Source organism: Typopeltis vanoorti, chromosome 22 (assembly GCF_054136105.1).
Source record: "Typopeltis vanoorti isolate ZY-2024b chromosome 22, IOZ_Tvanoo_1.0, whole genome shotgun sequence".
Lineage (NCBI taxonomy): Eukaryota > Metazoa > Arthropoda > Arachnida > Uropygi > Thelyphonidae > Typopeltis > Typopeltis vanoorti.
The window spans coordinates 28,763,545-28,783,211 of record NC_143570.1 but is presented as its reverse complement, the minus strand read 5'-3'; the positions used below and the strand labels follow the sequence as shown (position 1 = coordinate 28,783,211).

Below are 19,667 nucleotides of genomic sequence, written 5' to 3'. Positions count from 1 at the left end.
GCATACTGGTCATAGTGCATGGAATTGCTATAGCTACATCCTCCAGCAATGCATGATCTACATTGTTGCAATTTTACAGCATTAGTCATTACATCTTGCAACATAATGTTCAATGCCAGAAAGCAATGACTGTAAACATAAGATTTGAAGATGATTGGAAGAATTCAGTGGCCAGAGTTAAGCCCCGATCTAAACTCTTGGATGAAGCAACTTTCCACAAGAAATCAAAAAAAAGCATTCTCTGACAAAGCAGCTATGTTATTCATTTCTACGAAAGATAAATTTTGTTTATATCTGCTTCATGCTGCTTGTGAAACAACACAGCATTTTGTTGAAAACGAGTACAATGCAACCAGGTATAAATAATCCTAGCCTTTTTAAATCATTTTTTAGAAAAAAATTATGACATATTAAATCCCACCTTCTTATCAAATCTTTTTAATGATTCCTTCATCAAAAAAGCATTTAGCAGTTATGGAATCTCTACATCTTCTAATCCAGACGAAATAACTTACATTCCTATCCCGTAAGTGCAAGGCATTTCTGAATGCAGAAAATTTTAAACCATTGAACATTTTGATAACCTTTTGCATCTCCTAAGGATAAACTTCTGCCTCGTGGTTGACTATGTCACCGTTCATAGTGATATCATAAAGCTGGTTCAGGATACAAGAGTGACACAGAATTCAAAATTGGAAGTGATATTACTTAACAAAGATAAGTGCTAAGTAAGATAAAAATGGATATTACATTGAAAAGAACAGTATGTAAGAAAGTTCTAAAAAGAACTAAAGTTGAGCAGCTTTTACAGGTAAATTGTAGACTCGATTATGCAAACATTCTTGAAGAAAATTTGCAGCAATTTGAAAACAAGAATCAAACTCTGAAGAACACATTGATTAATTCAGGTAGGGAGGTATGTGATGAAGATGTGTGCAAGGATAGAAAAATAAGAACAACATGGTGGACATGAGAAATTAAAAAAGCAGTCCTGGAAAGAAGAAAGCATACCAAAATTTCCTAGCAAATAAGTCAACAGATGCCCTAAAAGAATTCAGAGGAAAATGTAAGAAAGCTGAGCTGTGTGTAAAAGAAGCTACACAAAAATCATGGGAGGACTTTGGTAAGAATATAGAAAATAAATATCAGGTGGCAAAATATTCTGGAGGCTATTGAAAAAGCTTAGAAATGGAGGAAAGAGTACTGTAAAAAGAATCAAACAAGATAAAGGTGAAGTTAAAACTGAATATAAAGATATCTTAGATGTCTAGAGTATTACTTTGAAAGACTGTTAAACGAACCAAGCAGTGACAGAACCATACTAGAAAATTTTCAAAAGGAGAGGAGTACATATCAATATTTGAGATGGAAAAAGCCGTAAAAAACTTGGAATGTAGAAAGGCAGCTGGAGTAGATATTCGACTAAAAATGCTTAAGTATGGAGGTATAAAAGTTTTGAAGTGGCTACACTGCATAATTCAGAGGGCCTGGACAGAAGGTCAAATTCCCAATGATAGAGCTCTCATAGTACCCACCTATTAAAAAAAAAAAGGAAAAAAGAAAGGGAATAAAGTTGAATGTGAGAATTATAGAGGAATTTCTCTACTGAGTATTTCCAGATAAGATTTATGCAACAATACTTGAATTATGGAAGAGAAATTTGGAGAAGAACAAGCAGGGTTCATGCCAAATAGAGGTTGTCAAGATCAGATTTTCACTTTAAGACAAATAGTTGAAAAATCGTGGGAATATGACAAGGATCTGTATTTAAGTTTTGTAGATCGGGAAAAAGTATATGACATGGTGCACAGAGCTTTTCAAAACACTACAATTATATGGGGTGAATGGAACATCATACAGAGCAATTCACAGTCTATATTTAAGTTGTCAGTCAGCAGTTAGAATTGAAGGAAATACAGGAAGATAGTTTGATGTAAAATCAGGGGTACGACAAGGATGCACATTATCTCCACTCTTATTCATCATCTATGTGGATCACATTATGAAAGAAAGTGGCATTAGGCCTGATAATAGAATTGGAGATGTCAAACTTAGCTCTTTGCTTTATGCAGATGATGTACTCCTAAACACATCTAGTGCAAGTCTCTAGGATTCTCTACAAAATTGAATAACAACTGTAACAAATTTGGCATTAAAATTAGCAATAAAAAGACAAACTATAAAATGCAAGAACATAGAAAACTTCAGCTGCATTCTGAATGGTGATCCTACAGAACATGTAAAATATTTAAGCTATTTAGTCCAAGCAGTTAGCCTAGTGGTTATGTGCTTCACAACCACATGCCTGGGAAAGGAATGTCCTACATTCGATTCCCGTCACTGACGTGAGGAGCTGAAGGATCTTTCTCAGACATAGCCAAGTTAGCCGGTATTGGGCGTGGACCGCGGGGTTTTCCTCCTCAGTTTATCTGGGGTTTTTCCTCATACATGAAGGCAAAACAGCCCTGTGAACACACGCTTCTAAAGACATAGGATACCTCCAGGAATAAGGAGTAACTAACCTATTCCGTAGGATTTCAGTTCTGAATGCCTACACAGTAAAAAGTGTAGGTCTATGCATGAGTGTAAATCAGGAGGCACAGTATTAGTGGAGATGGCAGGTTAAATCTGGAAATAGACAATAGAATAATGAAAGATGGTATGGTGGGTAGTCAGCTGAATGAATTTATAAGCAGTATATAAGATTGTGTTCAAACCAGTTTTTTAAGTTATAGATCTGAGAGTTGGGTTAGAAATAAAGCACTTGATTAAAGACTGGTGCCACCACAGATATGAGTGTTCTGAAAAAAATTAGGGAGTGAACTGATGGCATCAATGGCAGAATCATATTAAAAATGAAGATATTAGAAAGGAACTTGACATTATTAGCAATCAAGAATGTGTAAGCAAAGCTAATCTAAGGTGGTACAGCAACTTAAATAGAACAGGTGAGGAAGCAAAACAAGTGTTTGATGGCAAGATGGCAGGAAAGAGACCGACAGGAAGATCAAGGTCTAGGTGGATTGATTCAATTGGAACTGCCTTAGAAAACAAAAGGTCAGGTATGACAATATCAGATTGCTTACAATAGACTAATTTAGAGGAAAATTGTGGATAGGAGATTTAATCATGTAGTGCTTAAATCAGGTTAGCTATCATATTAACCTGAACACCCCCCTGGAGGGTTCATTTATATCAGAAAATTGAGGATGATAATGATGATGAAAATTCTGCAATTAATTTTCTAAGACAATTCATTTCAAAAGCTATATAATGATGAAAAGAAACTAAAAATAACATAAAACAATTTTAATGCATTTTTAAATCTTTAACAATTTACTCAAAAATTTCACTCCATAGAAACTACATAATGCATTTGGAACTCTCATGAAAGAATTAATAACTGGAAGAAAAATGGTGCACTCCATTACTAGATATCTCCCTGGATATGGAACAACTGAGGAGGGGCTGACAATTTGGGATTTAGCTGACCACTGTAATAAGAATTACAGTGGTCAGCTAAACCTCTATATTAATCTCTTCCCTATCAAAAACCAAAGGCCCCCTTCCCTACCTTGCCCATCCAAGGGTTTACAAAATTCAGTGCGGCTGCAACCTGCATTCATAATGCAGTTGACATTTTCAACAATTCTGCCTATTTTCATTCTCTTTGTCTTTTTATTGCTAACCTATATACCATATCTATTACAACAGTTATTCAATTTAGTCAGAGAATCTTGCAGACTTGTAGCAGATTTATTTAGAAGTATAAAGCCGTCCGCATAAAGGAAAGAGCTGACATTAACATCTCCAATTTTGATATCATGTTTAATACCACTTTCCTTCATAATGTGATCCATATAGATAATGTACATCCTTGTCTCATGCCAGATTTAACATTAAACCATCTTCCTGTACTTCCTTCAATTCTAACTGCTGACTTACAACTCAAATAAAGACTAAGTATTGCTTGATATAATGCCCCATTGACACCATATAAGTGTAGCGTTTTGAATAGCTTCTCTCGTGGCACCTTGTCATATGCCTTTTCCTGATCAACAAAACTTAAATATAGATCTTTGTTATATTCCGATGCTTTCTCAACTATTTGTCGTAAAGTGAAGATCTGATCCTGACAGCCTCTATTTGGCCTGAATCCAGCTTGTTCTTCACCAAGCTTTTCTTCCACAATTCTTCTCAACCGTTTCTCAAGTATACTTGCATAAATCTTGCCAGGAACACTCGGTAGGGAAATACCTCTGTAATTCTCACATTCAGTTTTATTTCCCTTTTTATATATGGGTACTATGAGAGCTCTACTCCAATCATCAGGAATTCGTCCCTCTGTCCAGGCTTTCTGAACTATGCAGTGCAGCCACTATAAGACTTTTATACCACCACCATACTTCAGCATTTCTGGTCAAATATCATCTACTCCTGCTGCCTTTCCACATTTCAAGCCTTTGATGGCTTTTTCTACTTGAAGTAGAAAAACAGTCAGGAATATGGATATATATTCCTGACTGTATGCCTGTTGAGTGTTTCTTACCACTGTGCTTTCACTTTTTGTTTCATTTAGCAATTTTTCGAAGTAATTACTCCATACTTTAAGAATATCTTTTTCTCCTGTTTTCATATCACCTTTATCATCTCTAACTCCTTTTACAGCACTCTTTCCTCCATTCCTAAGCTTCTTCAATAACCTCCAGAATATCTTACCACCTTCTTGATATTTATTTTCTATGTTCTTGCCAAAGTCCTCCCATGACTTTTGTTTAGCCAGTTTTACATAGTGTTTAGCTTTCTTACATCTCTCAGAGCACAAGCTGAGTTATTTGCCAGGAACTTTTGATATGCTTTCTTCTTTTCCTTCACTGCCTCTTTAACTTCCTATGTCCACCATGGAGTTGTGATTTTTCTATCCTTGCAGACAACCTCACCACATGCCTCTCTGGCAGAATCAATCAGGGTTTTCTTCAAGGCTTGCCACTGAATCTCCAAGGTTTGGTTGCTGTTCTCAAACTCTTTCATTTTTTCTTCAATAATCGTTGTGTATTTTAGTCTACAGTTTACATCTGAGAGCTGCTCAACTTTTATTCTCTTTAGAACTTTCTTACATGTTATTCTTTTCAATATGAAATTTAATTTTATCCTGCTGAAGACTAAATAGTGATCACTTCCAATTTCAAATCCTCTGTACACTCTGGTGTCCTGCACCAGGGAGAAAACATCACTATCAACAATAACATAGTCAATGAAGAAAAGTCTCATTGACTATGTTATTTCATAGTCAATGAGAATTTGTGCACATTTTTATGTTGGAACATGGTGTTAGTAATAACCAGTCCATGTCCTGAGCAGAAAGCCAACAGGTATTTGCTATTATTATTAGCTTTGCTCTTTTCTACAAACGTGTGTTTCTGTCTCCATAAATTCTTCACTACGAATAAGGATCAGTTAGTTTACTCACTTTGTCAATCTGCAATTTTTTCTCCTCCACAGTCCCTAGAAAAATTCTGAATATAAGACTGAATATAAACAAAATATTAGTTTACTATAATATATTACAATTACTTTTGCTATTGCTATTGAGGTGATACATACCAAAGTTGTAGAATCTTCAAATGGCCTAATATCATTTTTTCTGTATATATATAAAAAAAAAAGCATATATAGTGCATACAGGTAAGGACTAACATAAGGGAAAAATAATTTACGTAGCTAATAATTACTCATTTCATTAAAAAAGGAGTATTACGACTAACTAACATAAAGAAAAAAGTTTACATATTTAATAATTACTCATTTCATTAAAAGAGAGGTATTATGAAAGCTAAAACAAAACAAAATATTTTACCAAAGAAAGCTGCTAATCACAATACAGGATACAATGAAATCTTAACTATTTAAATAAGTTGAAAAGAATGATAAAAACCTTCTTAATTACAGAAACTAGGAGTATTTCTTTGTCTCATTTCCTATTATTCTGAATAAAAAGTAAAAGATTGTAAACAGTCTTCCTTTATGCACTAAACCCAATGGTCTGTGAAGCTAGTAACATATACACCAAATGGGAATAATTATAGGGCAGTTAGTCCCTTCTCAATAGTATTCTATGCTTGTCACTGTGAGAGAGAGTGAGCGAATCCTATCTCGAATGTTCTCACATTAGAGGCAGGATTCAACTTCATTACTCTGAACTGTACTAATTTTTTTTTTTTTTTTTTGTTCAAACAGGAAGCCATAAAATTTTGGGACAGTAGGTTCAGAAGAACAAATTTTTAAGGCAAAAAAATTTGTTATAAACAAATAAAATATTTTTTTATCTTGATATATGAGATAACATATTTGAGATATATGAGAGAGGGCGCTCGTGAGTTAAGCGTGCCGGACATGTGTAAGAATAGCTCCGGACTGAAATAAGTATTCTTGGAATAATTAAGTATATATGAGTATTTGTTTGAGTTAATAGCTGCTGTAAAAGTTATGTTTTAGCAGTATTATTAGTGTGGGGGATTTTCATTTGCCTAAAATTAATTACGAATTCGTTATTATTAGACCTTACAGTAATAACCGACAGAGGAAACACGGCGGCGGCTTTGTCATTCCATGAATTTAATTTAGCCTTCAGTCGTTTCGTTAAGTGCGAGGTGTGCTATATGTATTCTTTCGATTACATAAATGATTTGTGGATGTTTAGGGCAGATGAAAGGAGGGTGTGTGCGAAGTGTGACCTGAACGAGGAACTGATGAATGCAAATATGAAATTGATGACAGAAAGTGTTAGTAGCGAGAATGTCATGGGGAAAATGAGTGCACATTCGAAAGAGAATGATGGTTTGAAAGAGGCAACAGAATGTTAAAAAATCAGTAAAAACGAAAACAAGTGATTTATAAACCATAACGGATGTTAAAAAGGACAAAAGTGAGGCGAGAATGGTGGAAGAAAACGAAATTGAGAGAACGAATGAAACTGGAAATGGCATTACGCAGGAATCGAAAGTGGAAAATATCGAAAGAATGGATGATAGTGAAAGTTGGACTGAACGTATGGAAGCACAGAAGGATGAATGAGTGAAAGTGAGAAGAGGGGGTCGAGAGTTAGAAAATTAGAAAGATTGAATGATAGAGAATATGACACGAGATTTGGAAGTTGAATTGGATTGGATGAGAAAAGAGGTTAAATGGATGCGGAATGAAATTAAGAAAATTCGAGTAAAAACTATTGAAACAAATCATGATGGCATGAAAGAGTTAACGAAAGATGAGCGAGTGGTGTTGTATGGTGACTCCATTATTAAAGGTGTGCTGGATAATAGGATGCACAAGGTATGTTTTCCAGGCGGTAAAATGAGTAGAGTGATTGAAGCATTGGATATGAGGAGGGAGCGAGCAAGGAGTTGATGGTTTTAATCAGTACGAATGATTTGACAGAGGACAAAGAGCACGTCAGAATGGATATCAGGAAGCTGCTTAGAAGGATAAAAGAGAATAGTGTGACAGGAAAGGTAGTCAGCATGTTGCCTAGGTATGACTGTGGTGAGATGAGGTGAAGAGCAAGGATTATGAATGATATGCTAGCTGAAATGTGTAAGGAGATGGGAGTACAGTTTGTTAATGTGTGGAATGAGGTTGAAGGATGAAGTGAACTGTATGGGAGCGATGGACTGCATTTAAGTGGTTATGGTGTGAATCGCTTGTAGAGACTGCCGCTGGAAAGTAGAGAAGTGAGTAGTGTGTGAGAGAGAATGAATCAGGTCAAGCAGGAAGTGATGTGGAAGAGCAGGAGAGTAAGACAGGAGAGATTGAAGGGGTGGTTATGAATGAGGAAGTGAGGTGGTATGAGTATAGAAAATGAGAGAATGGGTGTGCAAGAGAAGCAGGGAAACAGGGAGACTCAGAGTGGACAGGGGTACACAGCATGAGAAAGGTGGATGGTCCGAGAGGAGGTGAGAGCATGTGTAGACAGGAAAGGAATGGGATGACCTGGGATCAAGAGGAAACAGTTGGAATTGAAATGGGTTTTAAAATGAATAAGCAGAAAGGGAAATGGCCCCAGTCGAGCATGGAGAGATCACATTGAGTGAGTGGTATCAGTGGAACTAACTGTAGATCCAGAAATGAGCTGTTGTGTTTGTATACAAATGGTAGAAGTATAAGAAACAAGGCAGATGAAATGGTTGCATTTCAATTACGTCTGTTCATTAATTGCGTCTGTTTACCCAAAGATTGTCGGAATAAGTGAGACATGGTTGGAAGAGGACGACATCCTGATAGGAATAGAGATGGAAGGGTATAATGTGTTTTGTGAGGATAGAAGGGGTAAAAAGGGACGGGGAGTGCTATTGATGATAGAGAAAAATAGTGCCAGTGGTTTTGAGGCAGTATGGTGTGAGATAGAGGTGAATGGAATCAAATACTTGGTTGGATGTTGTTATAGACCAGGTAATGTGGATGGTGATGATAATGAAATGTATAATCAAATTACCAAGCAAATAAGAAAAGGGTGATCATTATGGGCAATTTTAATTATGGCAATATAGACTGGAATGATGAGATAGCAACTGGAAGTAAAGAGAATGAGTTTCTTGAGTTTTTGAGGGATAACTACCTCAGACAGTATGTAACAGAGGGCACTCGAGGATTGAAGGTCTTGGATTTGGTCATCTCATCACAGGTTGTAATTATAAATGAGGTGTCAAATCATCCACCAATTGGTGAGAGTGATCATGAGGTGATTACCTGGGTGGTTGCCAGCAGTGTGAGGACCTCTATGAGAAAAGGGTATATGTGGAACTACAAGGGGGGGGGGGGGGATTATGAAGAGCTCAGGAGACAGCTTGTGGGTGTAGCATGGAATGAGGAGTTAGATGGAAAAGAGATCAATGCAGCCTGGGGGTTTTTCAAAAACTATCTAGTAGATGCAATGTCTAAATGTATTCCAAGAGTGAGAAGGTTAAATAAGGTAGGTGTGAGATGGATGAATAATGAGATTAAGCATGCAATACAGAGAAAGAGGGCACTGTGGAGGCAGCATAAGCGAAGTGGAAATAACCAATTCCATGAGGTCTACAAAGACCAGGTAAGGAGGGTGACTTGGTTGGTGAGGGTAGCTAAAGAGAGGTATGAACAGCAGTTAGCTAATGAAGCCAAAAAGAATCCTAAGGAGTTCTTTCGATATGTAGCCAGCAAAAGAAAGAATGATTATGGAAGGATAACATTGATAGGAGAAAACTGTATAAAGACAGCTGTTGCGGAATGTGTGGTGGAGATACTTAATGAGCAGTTCATAAAGGTCTTTCAATCTTGTGAATGTGACTTCATGGAGAGATTGAGAGCAGTAAATGGTGTGGGGAGACTGACTGTAAGTGACAAGAGGTGTATGGGGAGTTGAGTAAACTAGATGTTAATAAGGCTGTGGGAGATTCTTGTGGGACTTGATAATATATCACCACGTATTCTGAAGGAATGTGCCAGAGAGTTGACACCTGCCTTGACATATTTTTTTTAATACGAGGTCTTGTAACTTGACCGAGTCTTGCACTTGGTCAAGTTCCTAGGGAGTGGAAGGATGGCAAGATTGTGCCACTTCATAAAGGAGGTGATTGAACTCAAGCATCAAACTATAAGCCTATCGGTGTGTCAGGTGTTGTGGTTAAGTTGTTGGAGAAACTTGTGAGAACTAGGATTGAGAGTTGGGTTGACAACAATGGTATTATCTTTGATGGACAGCATGGATTTGCTAAAGGGAGATCATGTTTTAGGTCAAGTTCCTTGGACAGAGGAGAAGGATTTTGCAAAGGCTTTTGATAGAGTACCACATGATAAATTGATAGTCAAACTAGAGCAGATGGGGTTGGATATTAGATTAGTGCATTGGATTGGAGACTGGCTATCTGATAGGTATCAGCAAGTTGTGTATGGGGGAGCGATATCCAGGAAAAGGAAAGTCACTAGTGAAATGCCTCAGGGGTCTGTTTTAGGGCCATTACTATTTAACTTGTATATTAATGATATTGGTGAAGATTTGGATGGAGATATTCAGTTGTTTGCATATGATGCAAAGTTGGGACAAAACCATGAAGAGTAGTGAAGATGTTGTGGCCTTACAAGAAGACTTGAATAAATTGAGTGATTGGGCACGGAAATGGAGATGTGAGTTCAACGTTGCAAAATGTAAGGTTTTAAAATATTTGGAAAACAAAGATGGGATGCAGAATTTATGCTTGGTAAGGATATATTGTTGGAGGTGGAAGAAATAAGAGATCTGGGGGTGATAGTGGATAAGGATCTGAAATTTAGGGGACACATAGCCAAAATTGTGAAGCCAACACAAAGACGTCTGGGAATGATGTGGAGGACACTGACATGCAGAAGTAGGGAGATTCTTGTTCCATTGCATAAGGCTTTGATTAGGCCACACATGGACTATTGTGCCCAGATTTGGTCACCTGGTTTTCAGAAGGATGAAGAGATGTTGGAAAGGGTCCAAAGGCGACTGACTAAGGTAGTTTCTGACCTCTGGAATGTTGAGTATGAGGAAAGATTGAGAAGATGTAATTTGCAGAGTCTGGTGGACAGGAGGAAGAGGGGAGATATGATAGAGACCTACAAGTTGGTAAGGGGTTGTTATAGGATCAATGTTGGAGTAGTTCTACAGAAAATAGTGGGAGATCGGGGGAGAACCAGAGGTCATCCCTGGAAACTGTATAAAGAGAGTGTGTGAGTAGGGGAGTGAGAGGCAGGTTTTTTTTCATGCAGAGTTGTAAATGATTGGAATGCCTTGCCTGAGAGTGTGGTGTCTGCAAGGAGTTTGAATGTGTTCAAAGCACGATATGATGAGCTGTGTGTGTGATAAAAGGAGACCTCCCAGATGAGTCTTTGACTCCATGAGGTCTTGGGGTAATAATAATAATGATAACTAGTAAACAATATAAAACACACTGCTTAATGATAATGCAGAAAATGATTCCGACTAAAATGATCAATTTCTGAAACATCTGCAATAGTCCTGGTCTTGTTGCTCATAAAAGTGTTTTCTCCAAGGCATCTAAATATAACTTTATTAACAATGATGACTCACAATTGCTCATCTACTTGAGATCCCTAAAATTCCTTCTTTCAATTTCCATTTCCCCATTTCATTAACTTTTTTTAACTACATATTGTAACACAGCATGTCCTTGATTTAATGGACTAACTGTGGTGATCCATAAAATCAAAAAGTCTGCTAAATCAAGAAATCCACAAAATAGCATCTCTATGGAACCAGAGGCCCACAAATATTATCAAGCATAGTGACTTTTCAATATGCAAAACTAAAACTGCTGTATATATAATACATGCATATTGTATAATATTTATTACATAACAGCTACTTCATTAGACAATACATAACAAATTAATCATCACTTTTAACAATAAAAAAATTAATATTATGTAGCCTATTCATCTTGTCTTCATACATATTCTTTACAAATGCTGCCTGTTATGTGTGTTTGTAAAGAAATAGTGTGAAGAAACTGGTATTCCACATTTTAATCGCTTCTCATTTCTCTTTTACAGTGAAACGTCTTTTCTTCTATACATCAGAGATCAATTTAAAAAAAAACTGTGACAAACAAACTAAACATAACACATGTAGTATTATAGCAGCGCACAGCAGTACATTCTTCTGATATTCATGAAATACGGAAGTACAGAGCATTACTAACCTGTATAATTCTGCACACCAGTTTTCAAGTTCTCATGGTATTTATACAATATGTTTAAGCCAAAAATTATTTTTACCACCAAAATGTCTTTACAAAACACAAAAGATACCTCAACACTAAATCTTAAATTACAATAAAAATAAAAAATAAAATAAAAAATTGAAAGTAATACAACTATCAAAATCGAGCAAGTACATAAAAATTTCAAATGCTTTATATTTCATTTTCACAATAATAAAATGAATAAACAGGCACATTGCAAGTGCCAATATACGTGTTACAAAACCAAAACTAATAATATACTAACATAGAGAAATAATTGTAAAAAGATTCATAATTATAAATTATGATTATTTTTACAGTATACAGCAAATCAGCATGTACTCTTTGAGAATACAGAAAAATATAAGAAAGCCTAAGTTATGCATAAATGCAGCTAGAGAAAAAATAAGGAAAGATACTGGAAAGAATACAGAAGATGAATATCATGAAAGTAGCAAAATTATCAGAAGCCTTTGAAAAAATTTAGTACCGCAAAGTAAATCAGAAAAAGGTAGCATAAAAACTGAAAATAAGGATATTCTCTATGTCTCTGAGGAATTACTTCGAAAAAGAACATCACAGCAGCTCACTCTATACAAACACAATTATAACAAAATCACAAGTTGCAACCAAAACCACCCTAAGCACATAAGAGCATTGGGAGATGAAACAATTATGTACCTTAAAAACAAAAAAAACAAAAAAAAAAAAAAAAATATATATATATATATATATATATATATATATATATTTATATATACACACACACACACATACAGTAGACTCTCGACTATACGGAGCCCGGATTTTATCACGGAGAATTATAATAATACAGTAATTCTCCATGATAAAATGAGGAATACGTACTGTAATTTACTTTGCCAAGACGTTGCAAGTGGGCATCTGCTACAATCCTCCTACATGCCGTGTGCATAACACAAGTTGAGACATGCAAAGTGCGGATTTCCCCACTTCATCAGTTGTGTATCGGATGTCCACAAGTGCGGAATATGTGTGTCACTGTTGCTGGTTACATTAGTAAATTGTTAGTAAAGAGATTTGAAACATATCACTTGTAGAGTATTGGAAAATTCTTTTGGACCATGAAGGTGGACATTTCAACTTTGAACCCGTGCGTGAAACCGAAGTGGAAGATGAAAACGATAAACTTGTTTCGTTGCTCAGAAATGTACCACTCAATGCAGAGGACATTACAGAAGGATGTCAAATGACAAAGTTGATGAAATAACTGACAACGATATTGTGGAAATGGTGACACAGGGGGAAGAAGAGGAGGAGGAGAAGGCATCCTTAGATGACAGGAAAAATCTCATCCCACATTCATTTGGTGTAGTTATAAAATGACATCTCCAAAAGAGCGTTCAAAAATATGTACTCCTTCTCAGCACGTATCCATGACTCAAAGACAACTTGCCAACAAGTGTGGTATTAGTTTGGATACTGTTAATGTGATTTTAAAAACATTTAGGAAGACAGGTACCTTTTCTCCTGACAGAAAAGGAAAATCTGGGTGAAAAAATAAAATTGCACTTACTCAAGATCATTTACTAGTTAAGAAAAGCAAAATGAATCCAAGATTGTCTGCTGTAGACTTAAACAGGGACTTGGCAGCTAGTGGGATCAATGTTTCTGACATGACAGTCTGTAGAAGATTGTTGGAAGCAGGGAGGACTGCCCACAGACCAAAAAAGAAAACTGTTGATGAAGGTCATGCAGAAAAAGAGTTCCATTGGACTGATGAGAAGTGAAAGAAGTTCATATTTTCAAATGAGAGCCATTTCTTTGTCCAAGGAGAGTGAGTACCCTATGTTAGCAAATCAGCGGCTGAGAAGACTTCTCCTGCCGACCTTCAACAAGCTCCTAAACACCCAGCTAAAAAGATGTTCCAAGGTTGTTTTACATACAACGGTCCAGGATCACTTGTGCCTGTTGACGGTATGATGACAAGTAATCAATATATAAAAATATTGGAGAAAAGAGTAGTCCCACAGATCAAAAAAGACAAAAGAACTCACCTTCCAACAGGATCTCACTCCATGCCACACTTCAAAAAAAAAAAAAATGCAAGAGTTCCTCAAAAATCACAACATCCAACTGCTTCATGGACCAGGTAACTCTCCTGACATTAACCCAACAGAAAATTTGTAGGCCATAATGAATAAGAGACTTGGAAAACTAAACTGTGATACAAAGGATAACTTAATGCAATCCATTATAAAAGTATGGTTTCAGAATGCAGAAAAAAGAAAAATGTGTTCCATGTTGGTAGGGGCCCAATGCCTAAGCAAATTAATGAGCTTATTAGCAACAGAGGAGTGCATATAAATTATTAGGTAAAGTCAGAGTTTAATTTTTGTACTTTCTTGCAAAATTAAAATTTTTCTTTAAAATGTGAGTATTTGGATTAATTTGTTCACTACTTGTGTGTGTGTACATAATCTGATAATTATATATTAAATAAGCTTTGTAATCTAATAATCATACATATACATGCAATAGATTCCAGTTAATTGGGACACATCAAGTCTAGAACATTCTGGCTTAATTATGCAAAAGTTTCACAGTTAATAGTTTAAAAGATATAAAAAGACAAACCAACATTTCTTCTTCAAGTGTCATCCCCTAGAAGGAGGTTGGCAACTATGTCACGGAACTTTTTTCTTTCTTTTGCTGCTCTGGAACATTTATGATTTATAGTAATTCAAGCCAGTCCAGTCCTTAATGTCTTCAAACCACATTCTCCTGGGTCTACCTCTCCCTCTTTTATCATCCAGTTTCCCTTGCTCCATACCACAGTTCAAAAAAAAAAAAAAGTGCAAGAGTTCCTCAAAAATCACAACATTCAGCTATATTCTAATATTAATTTCTGAATGCCTTCTTTTCTAGTTAGATGTCCAAAATATTTAAGTTTTCATTCTTTGATTATTTTCATTAATGTTCTTTTCATTTTTGCTTTCTTTAAAACATCTTCGTTTTTCATTTTCTCTGTCCATGGTATTTTCAACATTCTTCTGATGGTCCACATTTCTAAAGCTTCTAATTTTTTCTCTGCTTCTTTATTTAGAGTCCAAGTCTCACTGTTGTAAAGAAGGCTTGACATTAGCATTTTATTAATCTTTTTTCTTGTGTTTATATTAATGTTTCTGGATGTTAGAACAGTTTTCATATCAATAAAGGCTTTTCTTGCTATCTCTATTCTTCTTTTTATTTCTTTAAGGGAATTTCATCTGTCTGTAAACATTTGTCGCAAACATATAAAAGACTGAACCTGTTCAATTTTCTTTTTGTAAACAGTTATGCTTAGTTTCTTATTTATTGGTCCTTTTGATACAATCATGCACTTTGTTTCCTTTAAGTTAATAATTAATTAATTAATCCCATGTCTAAGCTTCTGTTGTAAATTTCTGTGACTAAGTTTTGAAGATCATCTTCAGATTCAGCTATAAGGACTGTGTCATCTGTATACCTGAAGTTGCTATCCCCAACTTTTACACCCTTCAAGTTCTGAAATATTTTTAAAAACTGGCTCACTTTATATATTGTACAGTAAGGGTGATAAGACACATCCTTGTCTTACTCCTTTTTTGATTTCCAAGTTGTCAGAATATGCATTTTTATATCTTATTGAGGCATTTGATTACAGTATATATTTGTAATTATACGTAGATCTTTTCCTTTTAACCTGTTATTCTGTAGGATATGTATTAATTTCTTGTGATCTATTGAATCAAATGCTTTGGTGTAATTAATAAAACAAAGATATATCCTTTTCTGGTTATCAAGGCTTCTTTCACATAATGTTTTCAAATTAAAAATTCCTTCTCTTGTACCTTTGTGTTTTTGAAAACCTGATTGAGTGTCTTCTATTTCTACTGACAAAGTGCCTTTTATTCTCTCTCTAGGATTATTCTCAGTAGTAATTTTGTAACATGGCTTGTTAAACTTATCATACATGTTATTAAAAATATCCTATATCATAGATGTTATTAAAAATAACCTTTAGGTCATTAATCCCCAAAACTGGCCGAGGTGGATGAAATAGCCAAGACCACCAGAGCATTTTTCATGGATCAAAACTTCATCGGCATTCTATCTTTTATCATGCCATTATCTCCCTCCACCATTAATCCCTTTATGGCTATTTTAGAGCCATTAGTGGATTAACTGTTGGTTAGCAACCTTTGTGTCACCTGTCTTTAAGAGTACTGTGTTACTTGGAATTTCCTTTACTGTCCTAGGATATTTGACCTTTTTATTTGCCTCACAATTGATTTATTGTGTCTCTTCCCAAAATTTTTAAACAAATTTCACATGTGCAAAAGTAATCATCGTGAAATGACCACCGATCAGCCTTTGATTTGAATCCATTTAGTAATACTAAATTTGCTGTATTTCATTCTTCAAATCGGTGCAATGGAACAAGACTTCACTTAACTGACATTACAGAAGCATTTTTTTCGTGGATTTTCAAATGTTTGTTTGCACTGAAAATATGTCGAATATTTATATTTTTAAATAACATTTATTGAAATAAATATGATGACCTTTTGCTTTCTTTTGTAGCAAAATACCATTATATGGATTATCGCATTTCAGTTTTAGAAATGAATTTTTTTTTTTTTTTTTTTGTTTTTATGAATAACAAATGATGTTAAATTGCATTACTCGGGTTCCGATTATGAGTTTTTTTTAGTATCAAAAATTTATATCCAATGATATTTTAGCAAGGACTCTCGCCTTTGACTTTTTTTTTTTTTTTTTTTTTGTAGGATGCACGTTACGATAATATCCACCATAGATATGTTGAAAGATATCATATTATGGAATGATTCAAAATTTATGCTTAATTTAAAGTTTTTCTAATGCTTCCCCCCCTTATCCTCTCATGGAACACAATTACATAATTACTCTAAATTTCTACAGGTTTGAAAGCTTTTCCAGACAATATTCAAAATCTATTACTTCATTTTACCATTCTGACAAAAAAAATAAGGCAATAATATTGTTGTACCATGAAGCTTCTCATTCTGTACTTTTTCTTTGCAATCTAAAATCAGCTGTTCTACTATCTGCTGAAATTATTTGAAATTGTAGAAACACTATTCTATATTTTCATCATGTAAAACTGTTTATATGCATACCACACAATATAAGGTTCAGTAATATTATTTTTGTTTCTTTTTCTTAAAAAATCTAAATATTACTACTTGTATTGCTGCTGCTGGTTGCTATTTCTGAAATAACCTGTCTTAGAAATACTTGATAATAATCCTCTTAGCTGGAGGAAAATCTAAAAGCTTAGATTTTCCTCTGGAGACAACTGTTACAAACGTAAATCACTTGGGGAACATGCCCATTCATTTTAGTATAAACTGCTATTGAGAAAGAAAAGAGGGAACGCTTCTCCATTAGTCATACTAAAGTGTCTCAAGCTGTAGTGCAGAATACATCAAGAATGTCTTGTTGAACACAGAAATAGTGACATTTCTTTTACATGCTGATACATTATTTATGCCAAAATAACTTCTTAATTTATAATGATCAGTTTCACTTTTATTATCGAAAATTATAAATTATTTAATACAATTATCTTGAAAAAAGAGGATTTGAATTATTTTAAAAGAAAATGAGCATATTCGTTACATAATCTTCCTTTGGGGGGGGGGGAATTATAGACCTATTCATTCAGAAGATATTTCAGAGAATTTATTTTATAAATCGTAGAAAGTTTTTTTAACTTGGGTATACTATGTTAAAGATACCAAGCAATTTTACAAGCTAGGTTTTAATCCTTTTTTCCCAAGTAAGCAAACAGATAAGTAAGTCAAGTTTGTGTCTGAACGTAGTTCAAGTCTGAGGCAACTCGTGGTAAAGGTGGAGTAAGCTCCGATCACTTTCCTTAGTATTTCTCCATAATGCAAACCACATCCCCTTATGGAGATGTATGATGCTATGCATTAAAGATGAGGGCCACTACCCAGACCGGTTTCGACCTTTATTGAGGTCTCATCAGTGGGAGCCAGACCAAAAAATGCCAAGGTTGAAGTAATGCAGAGCTTATAAATTTTACCTAAACAAGTTGCCACAAGGTGCTTTGACCTTATTAAATAAAAATCTCAGGAAGAGAGTAAAATGTAGAAAGTTTTTTAACTTGAATATACTATGTTAAAGATACCAAGCAATTTTACAAGCTAGGTTTTAATCCTTTTTTTTCCAAGTAAGCAAACAGACAAGTCAAGTTTGCACCTGAACATAGTTCAAGTCTTTCAGCACTCGTTTTACTCACAGTTTCAGTGTCTTCTTCCCTGTAACTATTTACAGCTTGGGACATTGCAGAGGTTCTAACTTCCAAAGCATAGCTTGCAAGATATTTCCGTTTCTCCATGGTCATCTATAGGATATAGCAATGTGGTGAGGCCCCAATCTCTTCCACATCTGCTATTGCAGATGTGGAAGGCATTGAATCTGATTCAACGCCTTCCACACTGAAAGGCATTGAAAAGAAGGTTGAAAAGAAAGAAGGTGTTGAAAAGGATTCAACTCTGCCAGCCGTTGAATCCTTTTTTCATAGAGTTATATGAAAAAAGGATTCAACATCTTCCACCTGCCAATTGTTTCACATTGCCTTTGATATACGAATTCTTCTGCCAATGATGAAACAGTACATGTCATTGCAATCCTAACATTTCACTGAACAACAAATCATTTATTCAATCATAATAGCAAAATATGCACATATTAAAATTTCCCTCATCTTCAATATCAACAGAGATGCTGTCCTTAGTCCTTCAACAAATTTAATCCGATTTAAAATCCTCATGACCCAGCTTCTTAGCTAGCTCCTCAGAATTGTTTTTTAGCATTGGATCACTGATGCATTCCTTGTCCACTTATAATGGAGAACCACTGATTTCGGACATCCTCAATGTCAGGATCTTACCTTCATGCTTCTGTTTTTGAGATGTCCCATGTTTTCCATGGTGTGTCTATGCTTTTTACAGTTTATCCTACTGTGTATAAAGCATGCAATCATAGGTTTCAGTACTTCAGTTATCTCTGCCAGATGATGACAACTGGCATTAGGCAAATGCCAGTTATCATCATCAATTTTTTTCAACTAGTGAAAAATGTTTTTGGCATCTTAGTAAAGGTCCAAAATTTCATAAAATTAAAAATTATTCAAAAACAGAGAACTGAAAAATCTCTACACTTTTCTGATTAGATGTCGGATCACCATGAATGATAAGTGCACACAAATGATACTAATTAGAAGGTAATACAATGTATAACCTGAGTAAGCGAGAGGAATGATGAGTCACTTAAAACACATGTGGAACAAAGCTGATGAGTCTTTACAAGTTGTACTTTAACACAGTATGACCACTGCTCTCCTTGTGCCAATAATCCTTAAACCAACAACCATTTACAAATGACTACCTCAGTGGGATAATGAGCAAAGAAAACTGCAATTTTCTTGATTTGGTTTTGTTCTTTATCGTCTCAAAGAAATGGCTGCCTGAATTAACCAAATTCTACTCTGTCTCTCTCTCTCTGTGTGTGTGCACGTGCGCACGCATTGATGTCCAAAACCTAAAGAAGAACACTAGTTCTGAAGATTACAACCACAAATTCAGATGAATCAGCTTGTGGCAATTTGTATAACTGATGATTTTGAATAGAAAGCAGGTACACATTCAAATTTTCAAATTGTCTGTAAAGGGATCATGTGGTTGTGTTAGCACTCAACAGGATAAAAGACAAAAGACTATGCTAAGCAAACTGTGTTTGAATGAATTTCCATTTGTGAAGGAATAAAGTTGCAAACTTGGATGTCTTATAATGTCTCAAAGGCATCATCTAAATAATTTCACTGGGGAAGAATTATTGGAA

The 19,667-nt window shown here is 35.2% G+C and overlaps 1 protein-coding gene across 1 annotated transcript in view; it reads right to left on the bottom strand.

Moving 5' to 3' along the window:
- Nucleotides 1–19,667, bottom strand: part of Non3 (Ribosome production factor 2-like protein Non3) — a 106,043-nt gene that overhangs the window by 62,082 nt on the left and 24,294 nt on the right. Inside the window, exon 4 of the mRNA XM_090411804.1 lies at nt 5,605–5,644. Coding sequence (XP_090267930.1) covers nt 5,605–5,644 — 40 coding nt within the window. The remainder of the gene's footprint in view (nt 1–5,604; nt 5,645–19,667) is intronic.